Source organism: Vipera ursinii (genome assembly GCF_947247035.1).
Source record: "Vipera ursinii genome assembly, chromosome: Z".
Classification (NCBI taxonomy): Eukaryota; Metazoa; Chordata; class Lepidosauria; order Squamata; family Viperidae; genus Vipera; species Vipera ursinii.
In genome coordinates this window covers 28,673,130-28,695,129 of record NC_139517.1, presented here as the reverse complement: position 1 = coordinate 28,695,129, position 22,000 = coordinate 28,673,130, and the positions used below count along the sequence as shown (strand labels likewise).

The following is a 22,000-nucleotide window of genomic DNA, read 5'->3' as shown; positions in this document are numbered from 1 at the left end:
ATCTTCGTATCTCTCCAAGGTCGAGAACTAACTATGCGTGAATCAAGTCGCCGAGGGCAGTCTGAAGGCCGCTATGCTCCTGTGTGTGTGTGGCCCAGCCACGTTCGGTATCGTGGAGGACTTGTTCGCCCCAATGCCATTCGAGTCCGTAACGTTCGCGGACTTGGAGAAATGGCTTGGCGACCATTTCCAGACCAATCTGTCGGTAATCGCTTGGCGCCATGCATTTGAACAGAGAGTTCAGCAACAAGGTGAAACAGCATCTGAATTCATCACAGCCTTGAGGCAGGCTGCACACCTGTGCCAGTTCTCCAATGTAGAGGAGAGGCTCTGAGACTGGCTTGTCTGCGGTCTCTGGAATCGAGAGTTACAGCAAAAACTCTTCGCCAAAGAGACTCTGTCGTTCCCAGATGTGTTGAAAGAGATCATGGCAGACGAAGCCACCGGCGGGGCCATACAAGCCATGCGGCCCACCAAAACAGCACAGCACGAGGAAGCCGTCCACCATGAGGACACCAAACACGGGGAAGACCCAGAAGACAACACAGAAGTTGACAAGCTACAAAGACACAACAACCAACAGTGTCACAGCGACAAGCAACAAGGGGCAACTTACAAAGCAGATCCCCTCCTTAGGTGCCCAGGATGTGGTGGCTGCCACCAACGCATGGACTGTAGGTTCTGGACAGCCACGTGCTGGGCCTGTGGGAAGACTGGCCACATTGCGTTCGTCTGCAGAGGTTGCCAGAGGGACCAGCAATCGAATCGCCAGTTGGACATTCCGATTAGGAGAGGTACCAGTGCCCCCGGGCAGTATAGTGTAGGGTTTTGCTCCAGCCACAGAAGCATTTGCTGCATGGGAGCTCACCGCCCTATTAAACCGAAGTTTAGACTTCAGCTGGAACTGCAAGGGGTCCCTTGCAAGATGGAGCTGGACACGGGCTCAGTCATATACATTATTTCAGTTGAGACATTTAATTTTGTCTGCAATCGCAGCAAGAGATGGGCCAAGCTGAGGCCATCTGACATTATATTAACCGACTTCCAAAATGCCATAGTCGCAGTCAAGGGAGAGGCCACACTGGCCGTCAAATTTAAGGGGTTTTCTGGACACCTGGACATTGTCGTATTAGGGGGTCAGTGAACGAGCCTGATCAGGCTCAACTGGTTTGATGAACTAGGCATCCAAGTAACCGGAATCAACCGGACGCAAGTCATGAATCTAGTGACAGTATGCAATTTGCAGATGTGTTTGACTCAGGTCTAGGGACGTACACGGGCCCGCCAATAACATTTAAACTAGATCCTACTGCAGTGGTGGTCAGGATTAAACCTCGTAGAGTGCCATTTGCTCTTAAACACAAGATAGACGCTGAGTTAGATAAACTCGTAGAACAGGGAGTACTGCAGCCAGTAGATGGGGATGAATGGGAGACCCCAATCGTCACGCCACTAAAAGCCAACAGGGTGCCGATTACTTTTTTATTGAAAAGTTTTACAGTACATTTTAACTTTAACAATCCCCCCCTCCCCCCACCCCTACCTAACCCTCCCTATCCCTCCCACCCATTCCCCCCTCCCCCCCCGACTTCTCAGAGCTAAATACAGGGTATAAAAACAAAGAATAAACATAAGCATCCATATGCTAACAACAATAAACTATTAATTCTATCACCCTCTAGCTCATATAAAATGATTACAAGCAATATTAATATTACATATAAAAAGAAAAGGAAACAGAAAAGGAAACTTACTCAAATGCTAAATGAAATTTCTTAGTCCCATATTTATTCTGAATGTAATCAATCCACTTTTTCCACTCCATAATATAACGTTCTTGCGAATGATCTTTCAGGTAAGCCGAAATCTTTGCCATTTCCGCCAAGTCAGAAACTTTTAGAGTCCATTCTTCTATAGTCGGCAATTCCTCCTTTTTCCAATATTGACCTATTAAAAGTCTTGCTGCTGTGATTAAGTTCAGCATCAGCTTAACGTCCACTACAGTAGCTTCTCTAATTATGCCCAACAAAAACAGTTGCGGACAAAACTTTATCCTTTGCCTAAAAATCTTCTGCATATTCCACCAAATTTTTATCCAGAAAGCCTTAACCTTTTTGCAGGTCCACCATATATGAAAATACGTTGCATCTTCGCTTCCACACCTCCAACATTTAGGCTGATAATTCAGATACATACTTGCAAGCTTTTTAGGGTCTAGATGCCATCTATAAAATATTTTGTAAAAGTTCTCTCTTAAGTTTTGGGCTTGCGTGAATTTTACGTTCCTAACCCAGATCTTTTCCCACGTGTCCATTGTAATAACTTCTTGAATATTCTGAGCCCATTTTATCATACAGTCTTTAACGAGTTCTGTTTCTGAGTCAATTTCTATCAATGCAAGATATATCCGTTTGATATGTGCTGGACCCTGATTTCTAATTTGCTTTATCAAATTTTCATCAGTCATTGTAAAACCAATTTTCTGGTCTTCTTTCCACCTGGCCCGTAACTGAGTATATTGAAACCAAGTTTGAACGATCTTCTCATCTCTCAAGAGATTATACGGCTTCAAACACCAGACCTTTCTTTCCAAGCTTAAAATCTCCTTATACGTTGTCACATCATGCTTGAAGCCAACATTTATATTTTCTATTGCGTGTTTTGGGATTGCCCACAACGGCATCTTGTAATCTAACTTATGTCTATACTTCTTCCAGACTCTCAACAATGCCTGTCTTAAAATATGCACTTTAAACACATTATCTACCTTCTTATCATACAACAAATATGCATGCCAGCCAAATAACAAGTCGTGGCCCTCAAGATTTAATAATCTCCCTTGTGTCAAATTAATCCAGTCACTTATTCCTGACAACGCAGCAGCTTCATAATATAATTTAAGATTAGGCATTTTAAGACCACCTCTTTCACGAGTATCCTGCATAATCTTAAGTTTAACTCGTGGCCTTTTCCCTGCTCAGACAAATTTATTGATACCCCGTTGCCATTCTTCCAAATTAGAATCTTTTTTAAGGACCGGTATCATTTGAAATAAAAATAAGAATTTAGGCAGGACGTTCATTTTCACTGCTGCAATTCTTCCCAACAAAGACAATTGCAATTTTTCCCAGCTCTCCAATTCTTTTTGAATTTTTCCCCATAACTTTTCATAGTTATTTTTATATAACTTTGTATTAGAGGGTGACAAATACACCCCCAAATATTTGACCCTTTTAACAATCTCAAATCCAGTTAGTCCTTTTAAAAGGGCCTTTTGCGATACTATCATATTTTTGGCCAAAATTTTGGTTTTTTGTCCATTAACCTTAAATCCAGAAACCTTCCCATATTGCATTATTATCTCCATCAGGTCCACAACAGAGTTTTCTGGCTGAGTCACCGTAACAACCAGATCGTCTGCAAACGCCCTCAGTCTATAATCTTGATCTCTAATTTGAATACCCTTAATTTTTTCCGAGTTCCGTATTTTTATCAATAGTATCTCCAATGTTAAAACAAATAATAAAGGTGATAACGGACACCCTTGTCTTGTACCCTTCTCAATATTGCATACTTCAGTCAGACTATTATTAACTATTATTCGGGCAGTTTGTTTTTGATATAATGCCCTAATTGGTTGTAAAAATTTGTCCCCAAAATTCATTTTATGTAAAACTTTCATCAAAAATTGCCAATTCAATTGATCAAAAGCTTTTTCAGCATCTAAAAAAATTAGCGCCGCAGGGATCTGGTTGTTCCTTTCCAAAAACTCCACCACATCAACTATATGCCTCACATTATTTTTCATTTGTCTACCACTAATAAACCCGGTTTGATCCCCATGAATCACCTGTTGCAGAACCCTCATCAGTCTATTAGCTAACACCTTGGCAAATATCTTGTAGTCTGTATTTAAAAGTGATATCGGTCTATAATTTTTTACTTGAGTAGCATCTTGATCTTCCTTCGGAATCAAAGAAATAAAAGCAGTTCTCCAAGAAAGAGGCACCTTTCCCCCCCTCTGAATTGTCTGAAACAATTCCTTTAACAGCTTTATCAGCTCCAATTGTAGATTTTTGTAATAAGCCGCAGTCAGACCATCCGTGCCTGGCGCTTTATCCACCTTCAGTTCCTTAATTGCTATAAGAATTTCTTCTTCTGTTATCAATTGATTAATCTCCTCCCTTTGTTCTTGCGTAAGAACCGGGATGCTAGCATTCTTCAAATATACATCAATGTCTGTTTCATTAATCTTCTCCTTAGCATATAGTTTAGAGTAAAAATCCACAAAAGCTTCCTTGATGAGTTCCTGTTGAAACACAACCTTTCCCTTGTATTCAATTTTATCTATATTAGAAGCCCTTTGCTTTTTCCTTAACCTGTAGGCTAGCCATCTGCCTGGCTTATTAGCATTGCAAAAAGTATTATGCCTAGCAAACCGTAAATTAGTTGCCACTTGGTCACCCATCAACTTATCAAATTGTCCTCTTAATAGGTTAATGACCTCCTTAATCTTCACATCCAATGGGTTCAAAATTAGGGCCTTTTCTTTTTCCCTAATTTCATTCTCCAGTTCTTTCCTTCTAGCTTCCAAAGTACGTCTATATTTATTGTTCATATATATCAACACCCCTCTCATATAGGCCTTGCTAGCATCCCAAACCATGTCCATAGAGGTATCCTTATTCATATTAATTTCAAAAAAATCCTTCATCTGCTGTTTACATTCTTCCACATTTCTCTGATTTCTAAACAAATTCTCATTTACACGCCAAGAGCGCCTATCTCTAATGTCCTTGTTGATCTCTAACCAAACTGGACTATGGTCAGAAATAGTTCTTGCATAAATCTTTACCTTCTTGATCCTAGAAAAAAAGTCATTAGTCAGTAATATAAAGTCAATCCTAGAAAAAGATTGATGACTATCAGAAAAAAAAGTATAATCCTTTTCATGTAAATGTGTATCGCGCCAAATGTCTCGCAATTCCAAATCATCCTTCAGTTCAAAAAAAGATTTAGGCAATCTAACATGACTCGGGGCACGCTTAAAAAAACCAGCTTTGTCCATCTGTACATCTAGGACACCATTCCAATCTCCCATAAAAATAAAAGATTTATAATCCAATTGGGTAACCTTTGTGTGTAGTAAGTTAAAAAAAGTCAGCTTGTTGTTGATTAGGAGCATACAATCCAACTAGAAGCGTTTTTTTACCTTCTAGCAGCAAATCATTCATAACATATCTTCCTTGCTTATCTACTTCAATTAGTTCCGCTGTTAGAGTACTCTTAACGTAGACAACCACTCCATTTTTCTTATTCATTGCAGAAGCAACAAATTGCGTACCCAATCTTGAGTTCGATAAGTACTTTTGGTCCATAACCCTAATATGCGTTTCTTGCAAACAAATAACATCAGTCTTAAATTGTTTTAAATATTGAAAAACTTTCTTTCTCTTCTGTGGTGAATTTAATCCATTGACATTCCAAGTTAGAAATTTAATCGCCATTCTTGGCGTCCCGAAGCTTTTGGAGCACGTCTGCAATGACCCCTGTAACTTCTTTGCGCCGCGCCCCTCCCACAGCTTCACTGTAAGTACGCTTTGGAGGTTCCATAACTTTCTGCTGGTCTTGCTCTTGCCTCGCTCGTCTTAGGGCGGCACGCGTCATCCTCTGCTCTCCAGCAGCAGCCGATGAGACTGTAACTTGATCCCCTCCAGCACCATTCTCCTCTGTCTGTCTACCTTCAGCGTCTTGAGGCTTTCCCTCGCCATATCCCTTTGCAGCTTCCAGAAGTGATAGGGGGGTTGCTTTTAACACATTGCTGTAAAAATCACGTGCCTGAGTCACAGTAACCAGATGATGTCTTTTACCTTCGTGCATCACCACCATTCCGACTGGAATCTCCCATCTAAACTTGATATCACATTTCTTAAGTTCCTGTGCAAGGAATGCAAAATCTTTCCTTCTCCTTAAAATCTTTGGAGGAATCTCTTTTAAAACCAGAACTTCTTGCTCAGCAACCACAAATTTAGTATCATAAGCAGCTTGAATGACTTCATCTCTAATTGCTTTCTTTGTAAAATAGACCACCACATCTCTAGGTAACTTCCTCTGTCTTGCAATCCATGAATTTACACGAAAGATTTTATCCATGCTTCCCTCAATTTCAGATGCTGGCTGGCCCAATACCGCTTCCAAAGCCTCAGAGATCAGCTGCTTTAAATCTTTAGGATTCTCTTTTAAGCCCCTGATTCTAATAGCATACTGCATCTGATGGTACTGAACAAGGCTCAATTCTCCGTCCATTTTGTCCCTTATATTTTCATTCTCTAATACCTTTACTTCTAATATAGAGTTCTTTTGACTGAGATCCTCCACTTTTTCATCCAAACGTTGCACACATTCAGCCACACTTTCAATTGTAGACAAAATGTCTACCCTCATTGCTCTAAACTTCTCTTCCATCTTCTCCTCCAATTTTTCCTCCAGCTTTTCCAACTTTTCATCCATCATATCTGACATTAATTGTGAATGCTTTTCAAAGGCATCTTGTAAATCCTTAAGCGTCAATGCCGGAGGAGGTGCAGGAGGAAGCAAAGCTTGCAACGAGGTCTGTTGCACCAGGGAAGCCCCCGCACTCCAGAGAACTTTAGAAGTTTTAGCCGCCATCTTCCCCCACTTTCACTTGTTGCGCACTTTCACTTTAAAGCTATAAAATCCATTGAACTAGAGAGTAAAGATAAAAGTCCACTTCACCTTGACCTCCTGTACCGCTCTGCCTGCACTTTGATACTCAAGAGTCTTTCCTTCTGGCAGGGGTGGTTGCTAACGCCTGGCTCTGCCCCAAAAATCACGGAGCAGAGATGCTGCGCAGCTCGGAGCTAACCCAGGCTTCGGGGGGGCTCGATCCTTCAGCCGCCCAAACTTTCAGTTCAGGCAGCCCCGGAGAGCTCAACCCCTACCTGGGGCCTCACCCCCTCCTCTTCTCCCGAGGAGGGGGCTTCAGATCCACCTAAACAGCTGATCGGCGCTGTTTACGATGAAAAAAACACAGCTGCGGAGCGGACAGCCCGGAGACGGCTGTCTTCGGCGTCGTGTCGCCACCGGAAGTCCAAAAGGGTGCCGATTACAAATGCACAATTAATCGTGCACTCAAACAGCATGTGTACCTGGTACCAGTAGTAAGCCACATCCTGGCATCCTTGCAAGGTGGTACAATTTTTGCAAAATTAGATTTGGCTCAGGCCTACCAACAGCTTCCTGTTGAGGCCACAGCCATGGCACAGACAATTGTAACCCACAGGGGGCTGTTTAAAGTAAAACGCAGGCAATTTGGGGTCAGCGTAGCCCCTGGCATTTTTCAAGGCATTATGGAGTGAACACTCAAGGGCATTCCGGGGGTTTGCCCCTATTTTGATGACGTGCTCTGTTGTGTATTAAACAGTTATTATTCCTCACACAGACTGTGAGGAGAAAAGCGCGGCAGCCCACTGACAGCTGTCAAACGGGCTGCTGCTCGCTAACACGCAGGTGCGGCGACCGGCTGACAATGACAGCTGTCAAAGCAGCCGCGCAGGTGCAGCTCAATGACAGCTGTCAGGTTGCCGGTGGCTGCGCATGCGCAGTAGCGCCTAGCTGTCAAATGTTGCCAGCTGAATGGAGGCGTGGCACTTTCACAGCTCGCGGCTGTCAAAGCTCGCCACACCTGATTGGCCGCAGCCACGCGGCGGGAGAACACCGCAATGTTATTGGTTATTTCTTGTCCAAGTTATGTATAAACAGCAAGGAGTCCCGGCGGTGTTTTAAGCCGGTGCTTCCCCTAAATAAACGTCTGAGAAACGTGCCTGCTGTCTCCTGGTCTTGCCTCACGCCAATCTATGCTCATTGCCAGTGAGTCCACTGAGGTGCAGGCAAGGAGGCTTAGAGCCATCCTCCAAAGGCTGCACAAAGCAGGCCTTAAGCTTAAGAAGAATAAGTGTAGTATTGGAGTCCCTTCAACTGAGTTCTTGGGTTTTCGTATCTATGCCGCCGGCATCAATCCTGCTGAGTCAAAAGTAAAAGCCATTCAGATGGCACCCAGCCCCAAAATAAAGGGAGAGCTTCAGGGATTCCTAGGCCTCCTAAATTTTTACCATGCGTTCCTTCCTAACAAGGCCGCAGTGGCAGAGCCGTTACACCAGCTCTTGGACAAAAATACTGTGTGGAAATGGACTAGTGTTCATGAAAGAAGCTTTCAGGAATTGAAGACTCTACTGTCCATCAGTTCTACGATGACTCACTTTAAGGAATTGATGCTGGTATGCCTTGCATGTGACACGTCCCCATACGGGGTGGGAGCTGTCCTAAGTCACTTGGAGAACGATGGGACTCAAGTCCCAATTTTTATTCCAGGACACTGTCCTCCGCTGAGCGTAATTACGCACAAATTGACAAGGAGGCATTGGCCATAGTAGCTGGAGTAAAAAAATTCCATGACTACTTATACGGCAGGGACTTCACAGTCTTCACAGACCATAAACTGCTATTGGGGTTATTCACTACAGACAGACACCCCACATCTTATCCCCTAGAATGTTAAGATGGTTCATTTTTTTTATCGGCTTACAGCTTTAAGCTAATTCACAAACCCAACAAGGATATGGGCCATGCAGATGGCCTAAGCAGGCTTCCACTGCCTCAAAGTAAGCGAGATCTGGCCCCAGCGGCCCACGTTTTGTCCATTCAGGACATGCCGGAGTTTCCCCTCCACACGGGGGACATAGCCGCAGAAACGGCAGCAGACAAAACTCTAAGCAGAGTGCTATCTTGGGTCCACACGGGGTGGCTAGAAAAAAGCCCTGGCTCGGAGTTCCAGAGCTACTTCACAAGGAGACACGAGCTCTCAGCTCATAAGGGTTGTATTCTATGGAGGAACAGGGTCATTGTTCCCACCTCATTAAGGGACAGGGTATTGCAATCACTTCATGAAGGTAAATCCAGGTATTGTTCGCATGAAAGCTTTGGCACGAAGCTATTTATGGTGGCCAGGATTAGATAAAGCCATTGAAGCTCAAGTACACAGGTGTTACACATGTCAGCAGTCAAGGCCTGAAATGTCGCACGCTCCTGCCCATAGGTGGGACACACACACTGGTCGAGGATTCATATAGACTTTTCTGGGCCCTTTCAGGGACAGCTCTTTCTTATACTGATCAACAGCCACTCTAAATGGCTGGAAGTTATACCAATCGCAAATATGACTACTGCTAGGACCATCCAGGTGCTTAGGAAACTCTGCAACCGGGCTACCGGATGGGCTACCGGATATCGTAGTGTCTGATAATGGGGCCCAATTCACTGTGGCAGAATTTCAGGCTTTCCTGAGGGCAAACCTCATTAGGCATGCAACATCGGCAAGCCGAATGAATGGTGCGCACCATGAAAGAATCACTGAAGTGCATAGTGACTGGGGACTGGCACCACAGATTGGCCGACTTTTTGCTCTGTCAACATTCCACACCGTGCATGGCAACGGGCAAAAGCCCAGCAGAGCTGTGCTGGGGGAGGTGACTAATCACGAAACTGGACAGGTTGCACCCAGACCAGGTGGCAGCAGAGGCCTCTTGCCCAAGACCCCCAAGGGGGTTGCAAGTGGGCGACGGGGTGTGGGCCTGGAACTATGGGCATGGGAACTTGTGGGTGCCAAGGAAAATCACCAAAACATCGGGCCCTCTCTCATGCGAAGTGGGCCTAGAGGGCGGGCAAGTAGTTTGTCACCATATCGATCAGCTTAGAAAGCGTTTTCCAGAACGGCCACAAATCGAGGACTTAGTTCCAGGTCCCATCCACGGACCGCAAACTGGCAGCCAGGCCTATCAATCCATATGCTCTGAGGTCCCAAGCAGTCAGAGCAATGGGGAGGTGGTCGTAGGGGGGCAAAGCCCAGGAGTGCAACATGGTGCCCCTGATGGAGATAGTCAACCAGAACACTACAGCCGCTATGCTAACTCTGTGGAAGGATTAAACTCTGGGGTGGGCCGACTGGGAATGGCCAGCCAGAGAATTCCGAGTCAGCCAGACTCGCTTGAACTTATGGACCCTGGTCTACCCAACCTGGCGGGCAAGCTGGTAGACTGGAGAGTGCCTGGCTCTCCCAGGCGTTCCACGAGGGTTCGCAAGCCTCCTGTGTATTTACAAGATTTTGTTCCAAAATAACTGAGCTATAATGTTGTATGCGTCATTGAATTGCTGCTAGCCAGGAGAGCCTCTGTATTAGCAAGTACAGAAAAATGTGTACGTTGCATACTACTTCTGTATCTCTGTAAAACTTGTAATTGATGTAATCATTCCTTTGTTGTTATAATGTGTGTACATTCTAGGGGGGAGGGGTGTAATGCATTGGGCTTTGTCCTACTTAAGAATATCAGGTGGGGTTAATTGCTGGAAGGTTGCTTAAGCAGGGAAGCTGGCTAACGGCTCCCAGCTTCTCAGACAACCCGTCTCCAGTGCCACCATTGGCTGCTTCTTGGGCGGCAATAGGTTGCTTTAAACCTATTGGCCGCCATCTAGAGGCCAGGGTATAAATTGCTGCATTCAGAGCCCTGTTTCTCAGTTCAGTTCCTGCAACAAAAAAGAATGATTCTTGCTGAACTCACTCACCTCGTCTCATCAATCATCGAACCCAGTATATAACACTTTCATTAATTCTACTTATGTTTTTCAAGATTAACCAAAGCCAGCTAAGTGTTGCTATTTGATCTTTTGTACACTGTCACCGGGTTTTAATTGATTCCTCTCTCTTTCCCCCCCTCTCTCAATGTCTGTCTGTCTGTGTGTGTGCGTGTGTGTCTGTGAGTATAAGCCTAACTGACACTGTCCATCTTAAAGCATTAGGAAATATGGGAATAATTCACCCAAGACAACTCTTGGTTCTAATGTTGTTTTCCTCATTATTCTTCTCCAGAGAATCATCCTGTCTTTTGATTTCCCTTTCTATGGCCATTACTTGCGACAGGTCACCATAGCAACAGGAGGTGAGCACTTTGGTTACTACACTGGTCATAAGAGTTATTGTTTTTGCAAAAAGCTTACAAGACATGGAGAGTTAGCTGCAGCATGCATTTTGGCGCATTTTGAAAACATGGTTTAGACTGTGGTTCTCAAATGATTATAGCTACTTGACCTGACTGAGCCTGTGGGCTTTTAACTGCAGTCACTTAGTGGAGGCGGGCGACTGGAAAGTGCCGGTTCACGCTTGCTCCAACCACTATATTGTTGCTGAGCAACAGGCCCAGGTGCTAGTTCCTTCTTTCCTAAAATAGGGAGAAAAAGGAGAAGGGACATCAATGTGATTTTGTGAAGTGATCATTCGTTTATTTTCATGTTTGCCTTAGCTTACCGTTCTTCCTCACCATTATAAATGTCATCTTCTTCTAAGAGACCAAGGTGATGTACATCATTCTCTGCCCTTTACCACCCACCATTTCATCCTCAAGACAACCTTGTGATGTGATTTGTGCTTATAGGTCATAATTTGCCCCAAATGCCAGAGCATTCAAACAGACTGGTCTTGCACAGTAGCAATACAATCTTGGAAATTACATGTTTGGGTAAGGGAGGAATTTAGGAGGCAACAATGGATATAGCAAGGGATCCATAGTTGATTTTGTCCCACCTGTTGAGCACATTGGTGCAAATCTTTGGCTAATCTGTTCATCTGAGCTGCCATTTGGTTCTAATACTGGAATAATATGGTCAACAGCCACTGTGTTCCTTCTGGGTGCTTAAGCAGTGGTTCTCTTCCTGCAATGATAGGAGTAGTAGACAAAAAGCTGTCAGGCTCTCCCAACCAGAACCTGGAAATAAATCACAGATTTCAGGACACTTCTCAGCTTAGTTCAGCTCATCTGATAAATCTGACAGAAATCCCACAGATATGGCTCCACTAGTTAAGAATTTTGTTGCAGGCAAGAATGGAGGTACAGTATAAAAGTTCACTGACCAAGTAATATCACGCCAGAATCCTGCCCTTCAATGATACCCAGAAGGGATAGAGTAAAAAAATTGCCTACAAGTTCTAGATGCTTAAACACAGAAATAGGCTTCCATGAGTGGAATAAAGGGGGTGGGGGAAATGGCAACAGTGTCATGATGTACATATGAGATTTGAATCTGACATTGAGACACAGATGCAAAAGATAGTACTGTGATACTGAAATGCACATTTTGTCATATTTGTACCCACTGAAATTTGTATTGGAGGCCTACTGATGGCGCTGAAAAGCAGAATTCTCAGTGTTTCACACCTTCCCTTGCACAGCCTAAGCATATTATTGGTGCTATAAAAACATGCCTTGAAGTAAAAATAACTTTTTATCAGATTCTGAATGGAGAATGAGAGAGGGATACTATTTTATACTTTACTTCACACAGTAAAATAGTTTGGACTTGTATGAAGAAGAGACTCTGAATACAGCATTTCCCATAGATGGGGGAGGGCCCCAGCTAAGTCACCTTTGCCTCTCACTTGCAATTACTTTAAAACCAACATAAATTATTTAGATAATTTATTCTTGACCTGCCTGCTTTCTTCTGATCTGATACCATTTCTGATTTCCATCATTCAGCTAACTTGCTTCTGGGGACATCTGCAATCTATTTCTGAATTTTCTTTTTTTTCATTTTGTGTGGAATCACCACAATGATCAAATTAGCACAGTTGTGCTCACAGCCAAGCTCCAAAGATTACGATGACTTTCTTCTTGCGAGAACTAGTAATCCAACCCTACCTTTAGACAGAGTGATGTGAAGATCAATTGATTTTTTGGTGAATTAAAAGGACAGTCAACCATTAGCTTTCGATAATTCTTACCATTTCCACTATGAGGCAGTTAAAACAGATTAAGTATTTTCACTCTTACATACCCAAATATCTGGATCAGGCTTTGGTAGATTGCAGAACCATAACCCAACCCACTGGACTGAGAACAGAAAATTGCACCCATTCCCCACAACAATACAGATGGAAGATGAGGATTGTGGGAGCTGCAGTCCAATATGTTTAAAAGGCATCAGCCTGGAGATTGCTAGTATAAATCATATTGTTTTCCTTTTTCCACAACATCCTTGTGAGGTTAGGATGAGAAATGGAGACCAATGACCAATGATTAAACCACTGGCTACCTTCTATTATGCATTGCAGTGCACTGGCTCTGGGATTTGTAGGAAAGAGAAAGCTTTGGAACTATGGATTGTACCCAACATTTACAAAAAGCTCTGATGAGGTTATTTGACTTTGAATATGACGTGCTCCTCCCAATTGTTCTTTTGGCAGGTTTCATTTTCATGGGCGATGTCATTCATCGAATGCTGACAGCTACACAGTATATTGCCCCTCTAATGGCAAACTTCAATCCTGGCTATTCACGCAACTCCACTGTCAAATACTTTGACAATGGTGAGCTCTTATGATATTTCCCTCCTCTGTAACCTTCCCAGGACTAGATCACCATTTCTAGCCCACATCCATGCAAGCTTGCTACTTATGCTGGACTGGACATTTATTTTGCAAAATGAAATTCAAACTCCGGAAAGTCTCAGCTTCCCCCCCCCCACACACACACACCCCTTCCTCTTTCCCTCTTCCACCTATATATGAAGGCTGGCAGAAATCTCTCCCGTAGATGTTTTTACTTTATTTTTCATGCTTAGGATTTATTAATTGGGGAGTGATAATGGAGGATGGTTGGAATCAGGTTAATTAGCTGTTTTGTTCTTGGCTGATGATGACTAACTCATAAAAGCCTTTTTGTGATCATCTGTGCAGTTGTACCAGGTACGTTTGATTTATACTGCGGGTTTTTTAGAAAGAGGCAAAAGTATAGAATTAGGAATAGGAGGTGCGTGGTGGTGGGGCAATAAGTGAGGGTCGGTTATCTGTGCTAGTGCTTGGAATCTGAGTTTATGTGCCTGTCACACGGTTGAGTGCCTGGGATGATTGTTACCAGGGTTACCACATAGTCTGTACTAGTGTTTTCATAAAGTATTTTCAGTTCGGTTTTTTCCCCACCTACTTTATATTTTGTTGATTAAGAGGGCCTGAAGAAACAGATTGTTCAAATCTATGAGGATTTTTTCAGTGGGAATTTTTCAATGATTCCTTGATGGCCTGTTGGTTTCTCATTATTAAAAACATTTTGTACATGCTTGGAAGCATATTTCAACAAGTAGGAAAGCTATTTCCTTTTTTAGTAAAAAATCTTCTGGTGATGACCTATAAAGCCCTAAATGGCTTGGGTCCGGGATATCTGAGGGAACACCTGCTGCCGGCATCAAGTTCCCTTCGTCCAGTGCGCTCCCACAGGGAGGGTCTTCTCAGGGTGCTGCCGGCAAAAGACTGCCGGTGGGTAACACCCAGGGATAGGGCCTTCTCAGTGGGGGCGCCTGCCCTTTGGAACCAGCTGCCAGTGGAGCTGAGGACTGCCCCCGACCTCCGTTCATTCCGCCGGGACCTGAAGACCTGGCTCTTCGAGCTCTCTGGCCCAGGCTGAGGATTAATCTTATTTTAACTGGGGTTTTATTTAGACAGGGACACATATAATTTCTTTTAAAATTTGTTTTTAACTTTTGTATTTTGGTTTTTTAATCACCCTGTAAACCGCCCTGAGTCCTTCGGGAAAGGGCGGTATATAAATGTAATAAAATAAATAAATAAATACTTTCTATTCCTGCTCAAGTAGAAGGACAAAGAATGGGTTTTGGAAAGGTTCTTCCACTATATAGATTGGTCAGATCTATTCCTTCCCGGATTTTAAGTTCAAGTTCTTAGTTCCCACTCTGTACTTCATTTCTTTTACTCTTCTACTTCCAAAGGAACCATGTTTGTTGTCCAGTGGGATCAAGTTTATCTAGAAGGGAAAGAAGACAAAGGCTGCTTCGTCTTCCAGGCAGCTTTGTACAACAGTGGCAGAATTGTCTTTGGTTATAAGGAGGTGAGTGTACGCAGTCTAGTGTAGAAAAGATGAGTTTCTCAAATGTTCATCAAGGTCCTGGCCGTCAAGAATAATGAGACTTCAAGGATTGGCAGAAATGGACTGGCTTTCTGGAATTTCCTTGATACTAGTAATTGACATTTCTATGCCTTCTCTTTTCTGACTCCAGATCCCCATGTCAGTGCTTGAAATTAGTTCTACACAACATCCTGTCAAAGCTGGTCTTTCAGATGCTTTTATGATCCTTAACTCTTCCCCTGGTGAGTCTGCAGACAATGAGTGGAGGGGGAAAGAAACAGGGTGACAGAAAACAGAAGTATTGTACATACACTAATTTGTTTCTGACTAAACCAGCTCTTATCTTCTAAGATGCAAAATTCTTGTTAAAAATATGAACATTTGGGACTGTTGTCTGACCTACAAAGCAGAATGAGATAGCAGATAGAGAAATCACATACTTAACCATTTCCTTGATTAAAATGCCCTCCTAACAAAAAACAATACTGCTGTAGTTTCTACCTGATAGGATTACTTTCTTTTTCAATATGTTTGCTTTCATAGAAAAATACTGATAAAGCATCCATTGGTTTTATATGATATGCTAATTAATCATGGACTATGTTCAAACAACACAAACAATAATTCCATGATTTGCAAACCAAAACGAATTGAGCTTGTCAAGTGAACCAGACCATCACATTACACCATAACATGGTTTGTTTGTTCATCTTAGCATATAATGTAAACCTAGCCATCATAATTTGTTAATCATGATTTAGAGTTTAATATTTTATATATGATTTGCTTCCCTTTGGTTTAGAATGTTATGCAAGCCTAGCCACTATAATTTGTAAACCATGTTTATGGCTTATGTTGCATTAATTTAATAGGCCTTAGAGTTGAAACCCAACCTTCTCCGTACTGATACCATTCAAACATATGAGTTCAATGTATCAAGAAGATTAGATTGAAGAAGGAAATCACTTCCTCCATCCAGGAAAGACTTCCTTCCTCTGCTTGAAGTATCTCAGAGTCATCCACCCTTATTAGTTCATTTTATTACTGAACCACTGTTACTCACTACTGCAATTTCTACCATGTAAAGCCCATTCAACCACTTAGATCCCATTCTGGGCAGAAAGCCTGCTTAAGGCAGAGCATATTAATTTCCAAGCTACAACATGATAAAAAAAAAACTTTGATTACAACGAAATGACTTCCATCAGCTGCAAGGCCACTCAATTAACAGTTTTGGTTAAAAGCTAATTTAAAGAACAGCCCATTTAAAAGGAATAAAAATAGCGGCTACCAAACCTAAGAATCAACCAGAATTGCTGAAAATTTTAGCTTGCTGTTCATGAACAACAATTGTTTCTGTATTCCTAATTTGTTTAGACATTGACATGTTAAATTCTGGGGATGGATGACGGGGAAAGTTGCTTGCTTCCTTGTTGGTTTCTAGTTGGTTTAGCTGCCTCAGTTGGCAGGGACAATTGGGAAGCACACAATGGACAAAGGGCACGGTTCTCAGCAATTCTTGTTTATAATCAAATCCAAGTACAGAGCTACAAATAAAGACAGAGAAACTTTCCAAACAAGATAATTCCACAATGAAATAATTCTGCTACTGTTACCATTAATGACCAACAAATGTTGAGTCTGACTTCAGAAGCAAATCTGTGAGATAGCTTGGGTTTTAGGAAACGTAAAGCTCTCTAGATATTTTTTACTTCCACCAAATGCTGTAGAGATAGTCCTTGACTTATGACCACGATTGAGCCCTAAATTTATGTTGATAACTGAGACAGTTGTTAAGTGAGTTTTGCCACATTTTATGACCTTTCTTGCCACAGTTGTTAAGTGAATCACTGTAGTTGTTAAGTTGATAACATGGTTGTGAAGTGAAACTGGCTTCCCCACTGTCTTCGCTTGTCAAAAGGTCACAAAAGGTGATCACATGACCCCAGACACTGCAGCGGTCATAAATATGAGTCAGTTGCCAAGCACATGAATTTTGATTCCATGACCATGGGGATACTGCAATGGTCAGAAGTATGAAAAATGGTCATTAGTCACACTTTCCAGTGCCATTGCAACTCAAATGGTCACTAAACAAACTGTTGTAAGTCGAGGACTACTTGTAGAGTGGGGGCTAAAGGGTTATAGATACTGCAGTCTAAAAAAATTGGAAGGTACCAAAATTCGTGTCCTATATCCAAGCACTGATTATTGTGTGAATGTGGCTCCTTTAGTCTTTAGAACTAGCAGGTAGCTTGTTACATCTTATAGAGTCCTTGGTGTTCTCTGAGCTCGGTCATTTGTCTGTTTAATATCAGCTACATATATTCTCTTCTGTTAGTTTCATCTTAATTTTTAATTATGCAAACATTGGTGGAAATGTGTGATATGGCCACATCCTGTAAGAGACAGTGTGGAGTCCTGACCTAATTTAATATTCTACCCTAACTATTTTAGAATCTCAGCATCGGACCATATATGAATACCACAGAGTGGAACTGGATACCAGCAAGATCACTAGTGCATCAGCTGTGGAATTTTTGCCCCTACCCAGTAAGTTCTCACCGCAAATTGCATTGCCTTGCTTTCTCTAGGCATTGTTCATTGCAAAGGCAGGAAGTAATCATCTACAAGCTTGGGGTGGGTGGATGGGAAGGAGGGAGGGAGGGAGGGAGGGAGGGAGGGAGGAAGGAAGGAAGGAAGGAAGGAAGGAAGGAAGGAAGGAAGAAAAAAATTAAAAATGTAAGAAGAACATTGTGGAGAAGATCTCACAATGTTTCCCTATAGTTATTAACACATTAGGTGAAATAGCAAACAGATTAAACAATTTTTTACAAGGACAAATATTTTGGCCATGACAGCTCTGGATTTTACACCAAAAAAAAATCTTGCTGGGTGCATGTTATGTCTTACAACATTACTTGCATATTTCTTGCATACCAGGCTACAACTCAAATTTCCCCTCAAACATTTACCTAATATATGCTTATGTTTGTTTGTAATCCTTGACAAATGTAAACATAATGATGTTATTTTCATGGAAGCTGAGCCCTATTTTTACAGAAGCCTGCGGACTTTTCAGGTAAATAAAATTTTCCATGAACAATAGCCCTAACTCTTCCCACTTGCTGACGGTATCATTGAATGATTTGCTATCTGAAAAGATGCCATATGTCAGCTTTCAGCAAGGTTCAAAGAGAAAAATTTAAAACTGGAACACAAACTGAACAGTAACTGGTATCTTTTTGCCTCTGGTTAAAAAAAGAACCGAGGAAGCAATTTCTCGCCTTCTTTGTTTGCTGAATCAGGCAGACTTTGATTGGTGGAGGGTTGTTTTTGTTTAAGAGCTATAGAGAAAAGTAATTTTTGGACTCTGGGTCGAATGATAGGTCTCTGGCTAGCAATATGCGCATTATTTCTTTTGCAAGCTCTCTTCCCCTTGTCTGGGTTTTTTCCTGCGCCTTTGATTGGGTGCTCTTCTGGGCACTTGTCTCAGAGCCTGAGCTGAGAGCACTTGGAGCTGAGAAAGAGCCTCTCCAATACATCATACACTTTCTCTTCTTTGGTGAAAAAGGTAGAGCAGATTGGCAGACATTATAACAGACTAAAATAAAATCCAGGATCCAAGCATAAGTGAAAAGAAATGGATGGTCAACAAGCAACGTGAAATCATCATTAAAGTATTTCTCTATAAAAAAAGGGGAGGATTATTAAAATTGATGCCAAATGCAGGCTCTTGACTGCAATTTTCTTTTAATATTATTATTACAAAATAAAAAGTAGCATTTTGAATCCTAAACAGATTCACATCAAATATTTTTACTGAACTAATTCAGTACATATTTGGGGTTCAAAATATATCATCAGGCTAGGTTAAGTGGCCATTATCAGTTAAACATTAGGCTTCTTCCATATCACTGGTAGCTTCACTCCTTAACCCTAACCCCGTGGTGGCGAACCTATGGCACGCGTGCCACAGGTGGCACGCAGAGCCCTCTCCATGGGCACACAAGCCATCGCCCCAGTCCTAGCGCTTCAGCTGGGTTTTATAAAACCTTTTCGCTTTAGGCCTCCTCTGCCACATGCAAAAAAAAAAGGTTAATCAATCAATTTCAACTTCTTGCTGGAAAAAAAAAGATCTTGCAAAGTTGGAATTGATTGATTTAACTTTTTAGTCCCACCCAGTCTGCCGTTACCACCACAGCCACACCCAACTAATGGGCCATGCCCACCCATTTGGCCACACCTACCCAATTGGCCACGCCCACCCGCCACCCGACGATACATAAGTGGGTATTGGGTTGCAGTTTGGGCACTCGGTCTCTAAAAGGTTCGTCATCACTGCCCTAACTGTGCAGGGCTGAATCCAGCAGTCCCATGTCAGCCAATGGAGGGCACCCAAAGCTAGAAAAAAACTTTGTCTCCATCTTTGCTTTCTGTTTCCCCATATTTTTTGTAAGAAGGCAAGACAACTTTTAGAAGGCAAGCCATTGTCAAAGGGATGGCAACACCTTTCCAGCAGGGGAAAATAGGAGAAAGGAGAAGGAAATAACAAAAATAGAAAGCCGAATGTTTCCAATGGAAACACTTATTTATTTATCAAAGTTATACAATAATCTAATTATCTTGAAGTCCTATAAACCAAGTGTTTGGCAACTTTAAGATGTGTGGACTTCAGTTCCCAGAATTCCTTAACTTAATTAAAGTTAAGAAAAGTGACTTTTCAACATATATGGAAGCCCTAGATGCCTAGAACAATTTGAGGATGCATAAGAGTAGCGGTGGCTCAGTGGGTTAGGACGCTGAGCTTGTCGATCAGAAGGTCGGCAGTTTGGTGGGTCGAATCCCGAGTGCCGCGTAACAGAGTGAGCGCCTGTTACTCGTCCAAGCTTCTGTCAACCTAGCAGTTCGAAAGCACGTAAAAATGCAAGTAGAAAAATAGGGACCACTACGGTGGGAAGGTAACAGCGTTCCGTGCGCCTTTGGCGTCTAGTCATGCCAGCCACATGACCACGGAGACGTCCTCGGACAAGCGCTGGCTCTTCGGCTTTGAATCGGAGATGAGCACCGGCCCCTAGAGTCGGAAACGACTAGCACGCATGTGCGGGGGAACCTTTACCTTTACCTTTTAAGAGTAGTTTAGATCTCAGATTAGAGCATTCCTTGATGCCTATATCAAGGTTATTTTTTGGATGTGAAATCAGTTAGTGGCTATCAAATCTTTGTTGGAGATTACCCTGACTGCTAATAGTGCAACGATTCCTTCATCAGTATTAAAAGTGAAATAGTTGGACTCTGTAAAGGATTATTTAGCCTACTCAAGTTTTACCACATTTAGTAATGAAGCCATCACTGTCAGAAGGACTTCAGGTGTAGTTAGACCAGGACAGGAAAAGAACATCATATTTATTATGAATTCAACTTCAAGTGATTCCAGGTTCTTGCAAATTCTTTTACACTGTGTCAAGAATATAAAAAGTAGGACTTAATTTAAAACAAAAAGATTTACTTTTAAGATAGAAAACAATGCAGCCTTCCCAATTTCTCTGGAATTCTGGGGTTCATGCCAGGACAAGCACTAGCAGGAGGCGAGCCATTTATGGAGAGAAAAAACATTACAGAATAACTTGTATATTTCCAAACTCCTCACACATTCCTAAGGAATTTTCAGCAACAGCATATTATCAACTGACAGGGTCAGAATACAGTCCACTGTGTGATTTTCTGCTTCAAAAGCAACTGATGCGACAAAGAAAAGAAAAATAACCTGACCTATTATTTTTAATGAATACTATGATGAGAGCATACTGAGCTGGAATAGAATGACCCTGAGCTAGTTTCATCTTGAGGACTTGAAGTAACAGAGTTCTGTAGTCTCAGTCTGCCTTACTCAAGTTGAGGGGGAACAAGAACAGAAAGAATACCTTTCAAACCATCTTTAGAAAGAAAAGATTGGAACACTCTTTATTCATTACATCTTTTTTACTTGTAGCCTGTCTCCAGCTTCACAACTGTGAGGCCTGTATGACATCTGGCCTAAATTTCAACTGTAGTTGGTGCCATGTTCTACAGAGGTAAGTCTTCTAAATCCAAGGGGGAATCTACATTCACTTCTCAAAAAAAGTTAATATTGTCTGGCTCTTGTCTTGAAATTTAACTTGTAGAATTTCTGTAGTCTACCCCAGTCACATGTAAATTGGTAACTTTTAATATCTAGACTTAATAGTCTGAAGTCTCCACATACCACTCAAGTTTTTTGATGGTATGAGTCCTCTTCCTACAAAGTATAAAAAACTGTTTCAAGGTATATAGAAGTCTATGCTGATAATTTACAAAAATAGAGGACCAAAGAAGAAAGAGAACATCTTGAAATTTATTTATGCTGATATGTAGCCATTAAATATAAAGTTAATAAAATATTGAATTTTAGCTCAAGAATGGAATACATAAATTGGTGAGCCATGGTTCCATCTGCCTTTTTTGTATCTGTTCCAGTTGCATTATAGAATTTCTTTTCCCAGCCTTTTAGGGGGAAAAAACCTGTAAAATACTCTATGGCTAGCATATTTCCAAGAATATCCTCTCCAAGGCCTAATGTGTTGACATCACTCTTATCTTTTCTGCATAATCACTCATTTTCTGTGTTTCCCTCCCCTCTCAGGTGCCCTCAGTTATTTAAAACTTATCACTTGTTATTAAATTAGAAATACAAGATAAATGGAGAATAAATCCTTAGGTTTTCATTCAGTCTACTATCTAGGCAGGACTGACCCTTGAGCCTCTTTCATGTGTGAGACACCGTGGTGATGCAATTTTTCTGAAACTCAGTTGCTATTTATATGCTGTTTAAAATGTGCACAATGCCCACAGCAAAACAAAATCTTGCAGCTAAGATAGAAATAGGAAATGTTGTAAAGAACAAACTGCAAGGAATGGTGCTGCCCATTCCTTCACATTTGAGATGACTTTCAAAACATTACAATCATTTCTTGTCCAGAAATCCCTTCTCCACT

General features: G+C 42.0%; 1 protein-coding gene across 1 annotated transcript in view; it reads left to right on the top strand.

The window, feature by feature from the left end:
- PLXDC1 (plexin domain containing 1) overlaps window positions 1-22,000 on the top strand; it is a 76,299-nt gene that overhangs the window by 39,190 nt on the left and 15,109 nt on the right. The window contains exons 4-9 of the mRNA XM_083376230.1: window positions 10,943-11,012; window positions 13,313-13,435; window positions 14,851-14,969; window positions 15,139-15,229; window positions 17,445-17,540; window positions 20,980-21,061. Coding sequence (XP_083232356.1) covers window positions 10,943-11,012; window positions 13,313-13,435; window positions 14,851-14,969; window positions 15,139-15,229; window positions 17,445-17,540; window positions 20,980-21,061 — 581 coding nt within the window. The remainder of the gene's footprint in view (window positions 1-10,942; window positions 11,013-13,312; window positions 13,436-14,850; window positions 14,970-15,138; window positions 15,230-17,444; window positions 17,541-20,979; window positions 21,062-22,000) is intronic.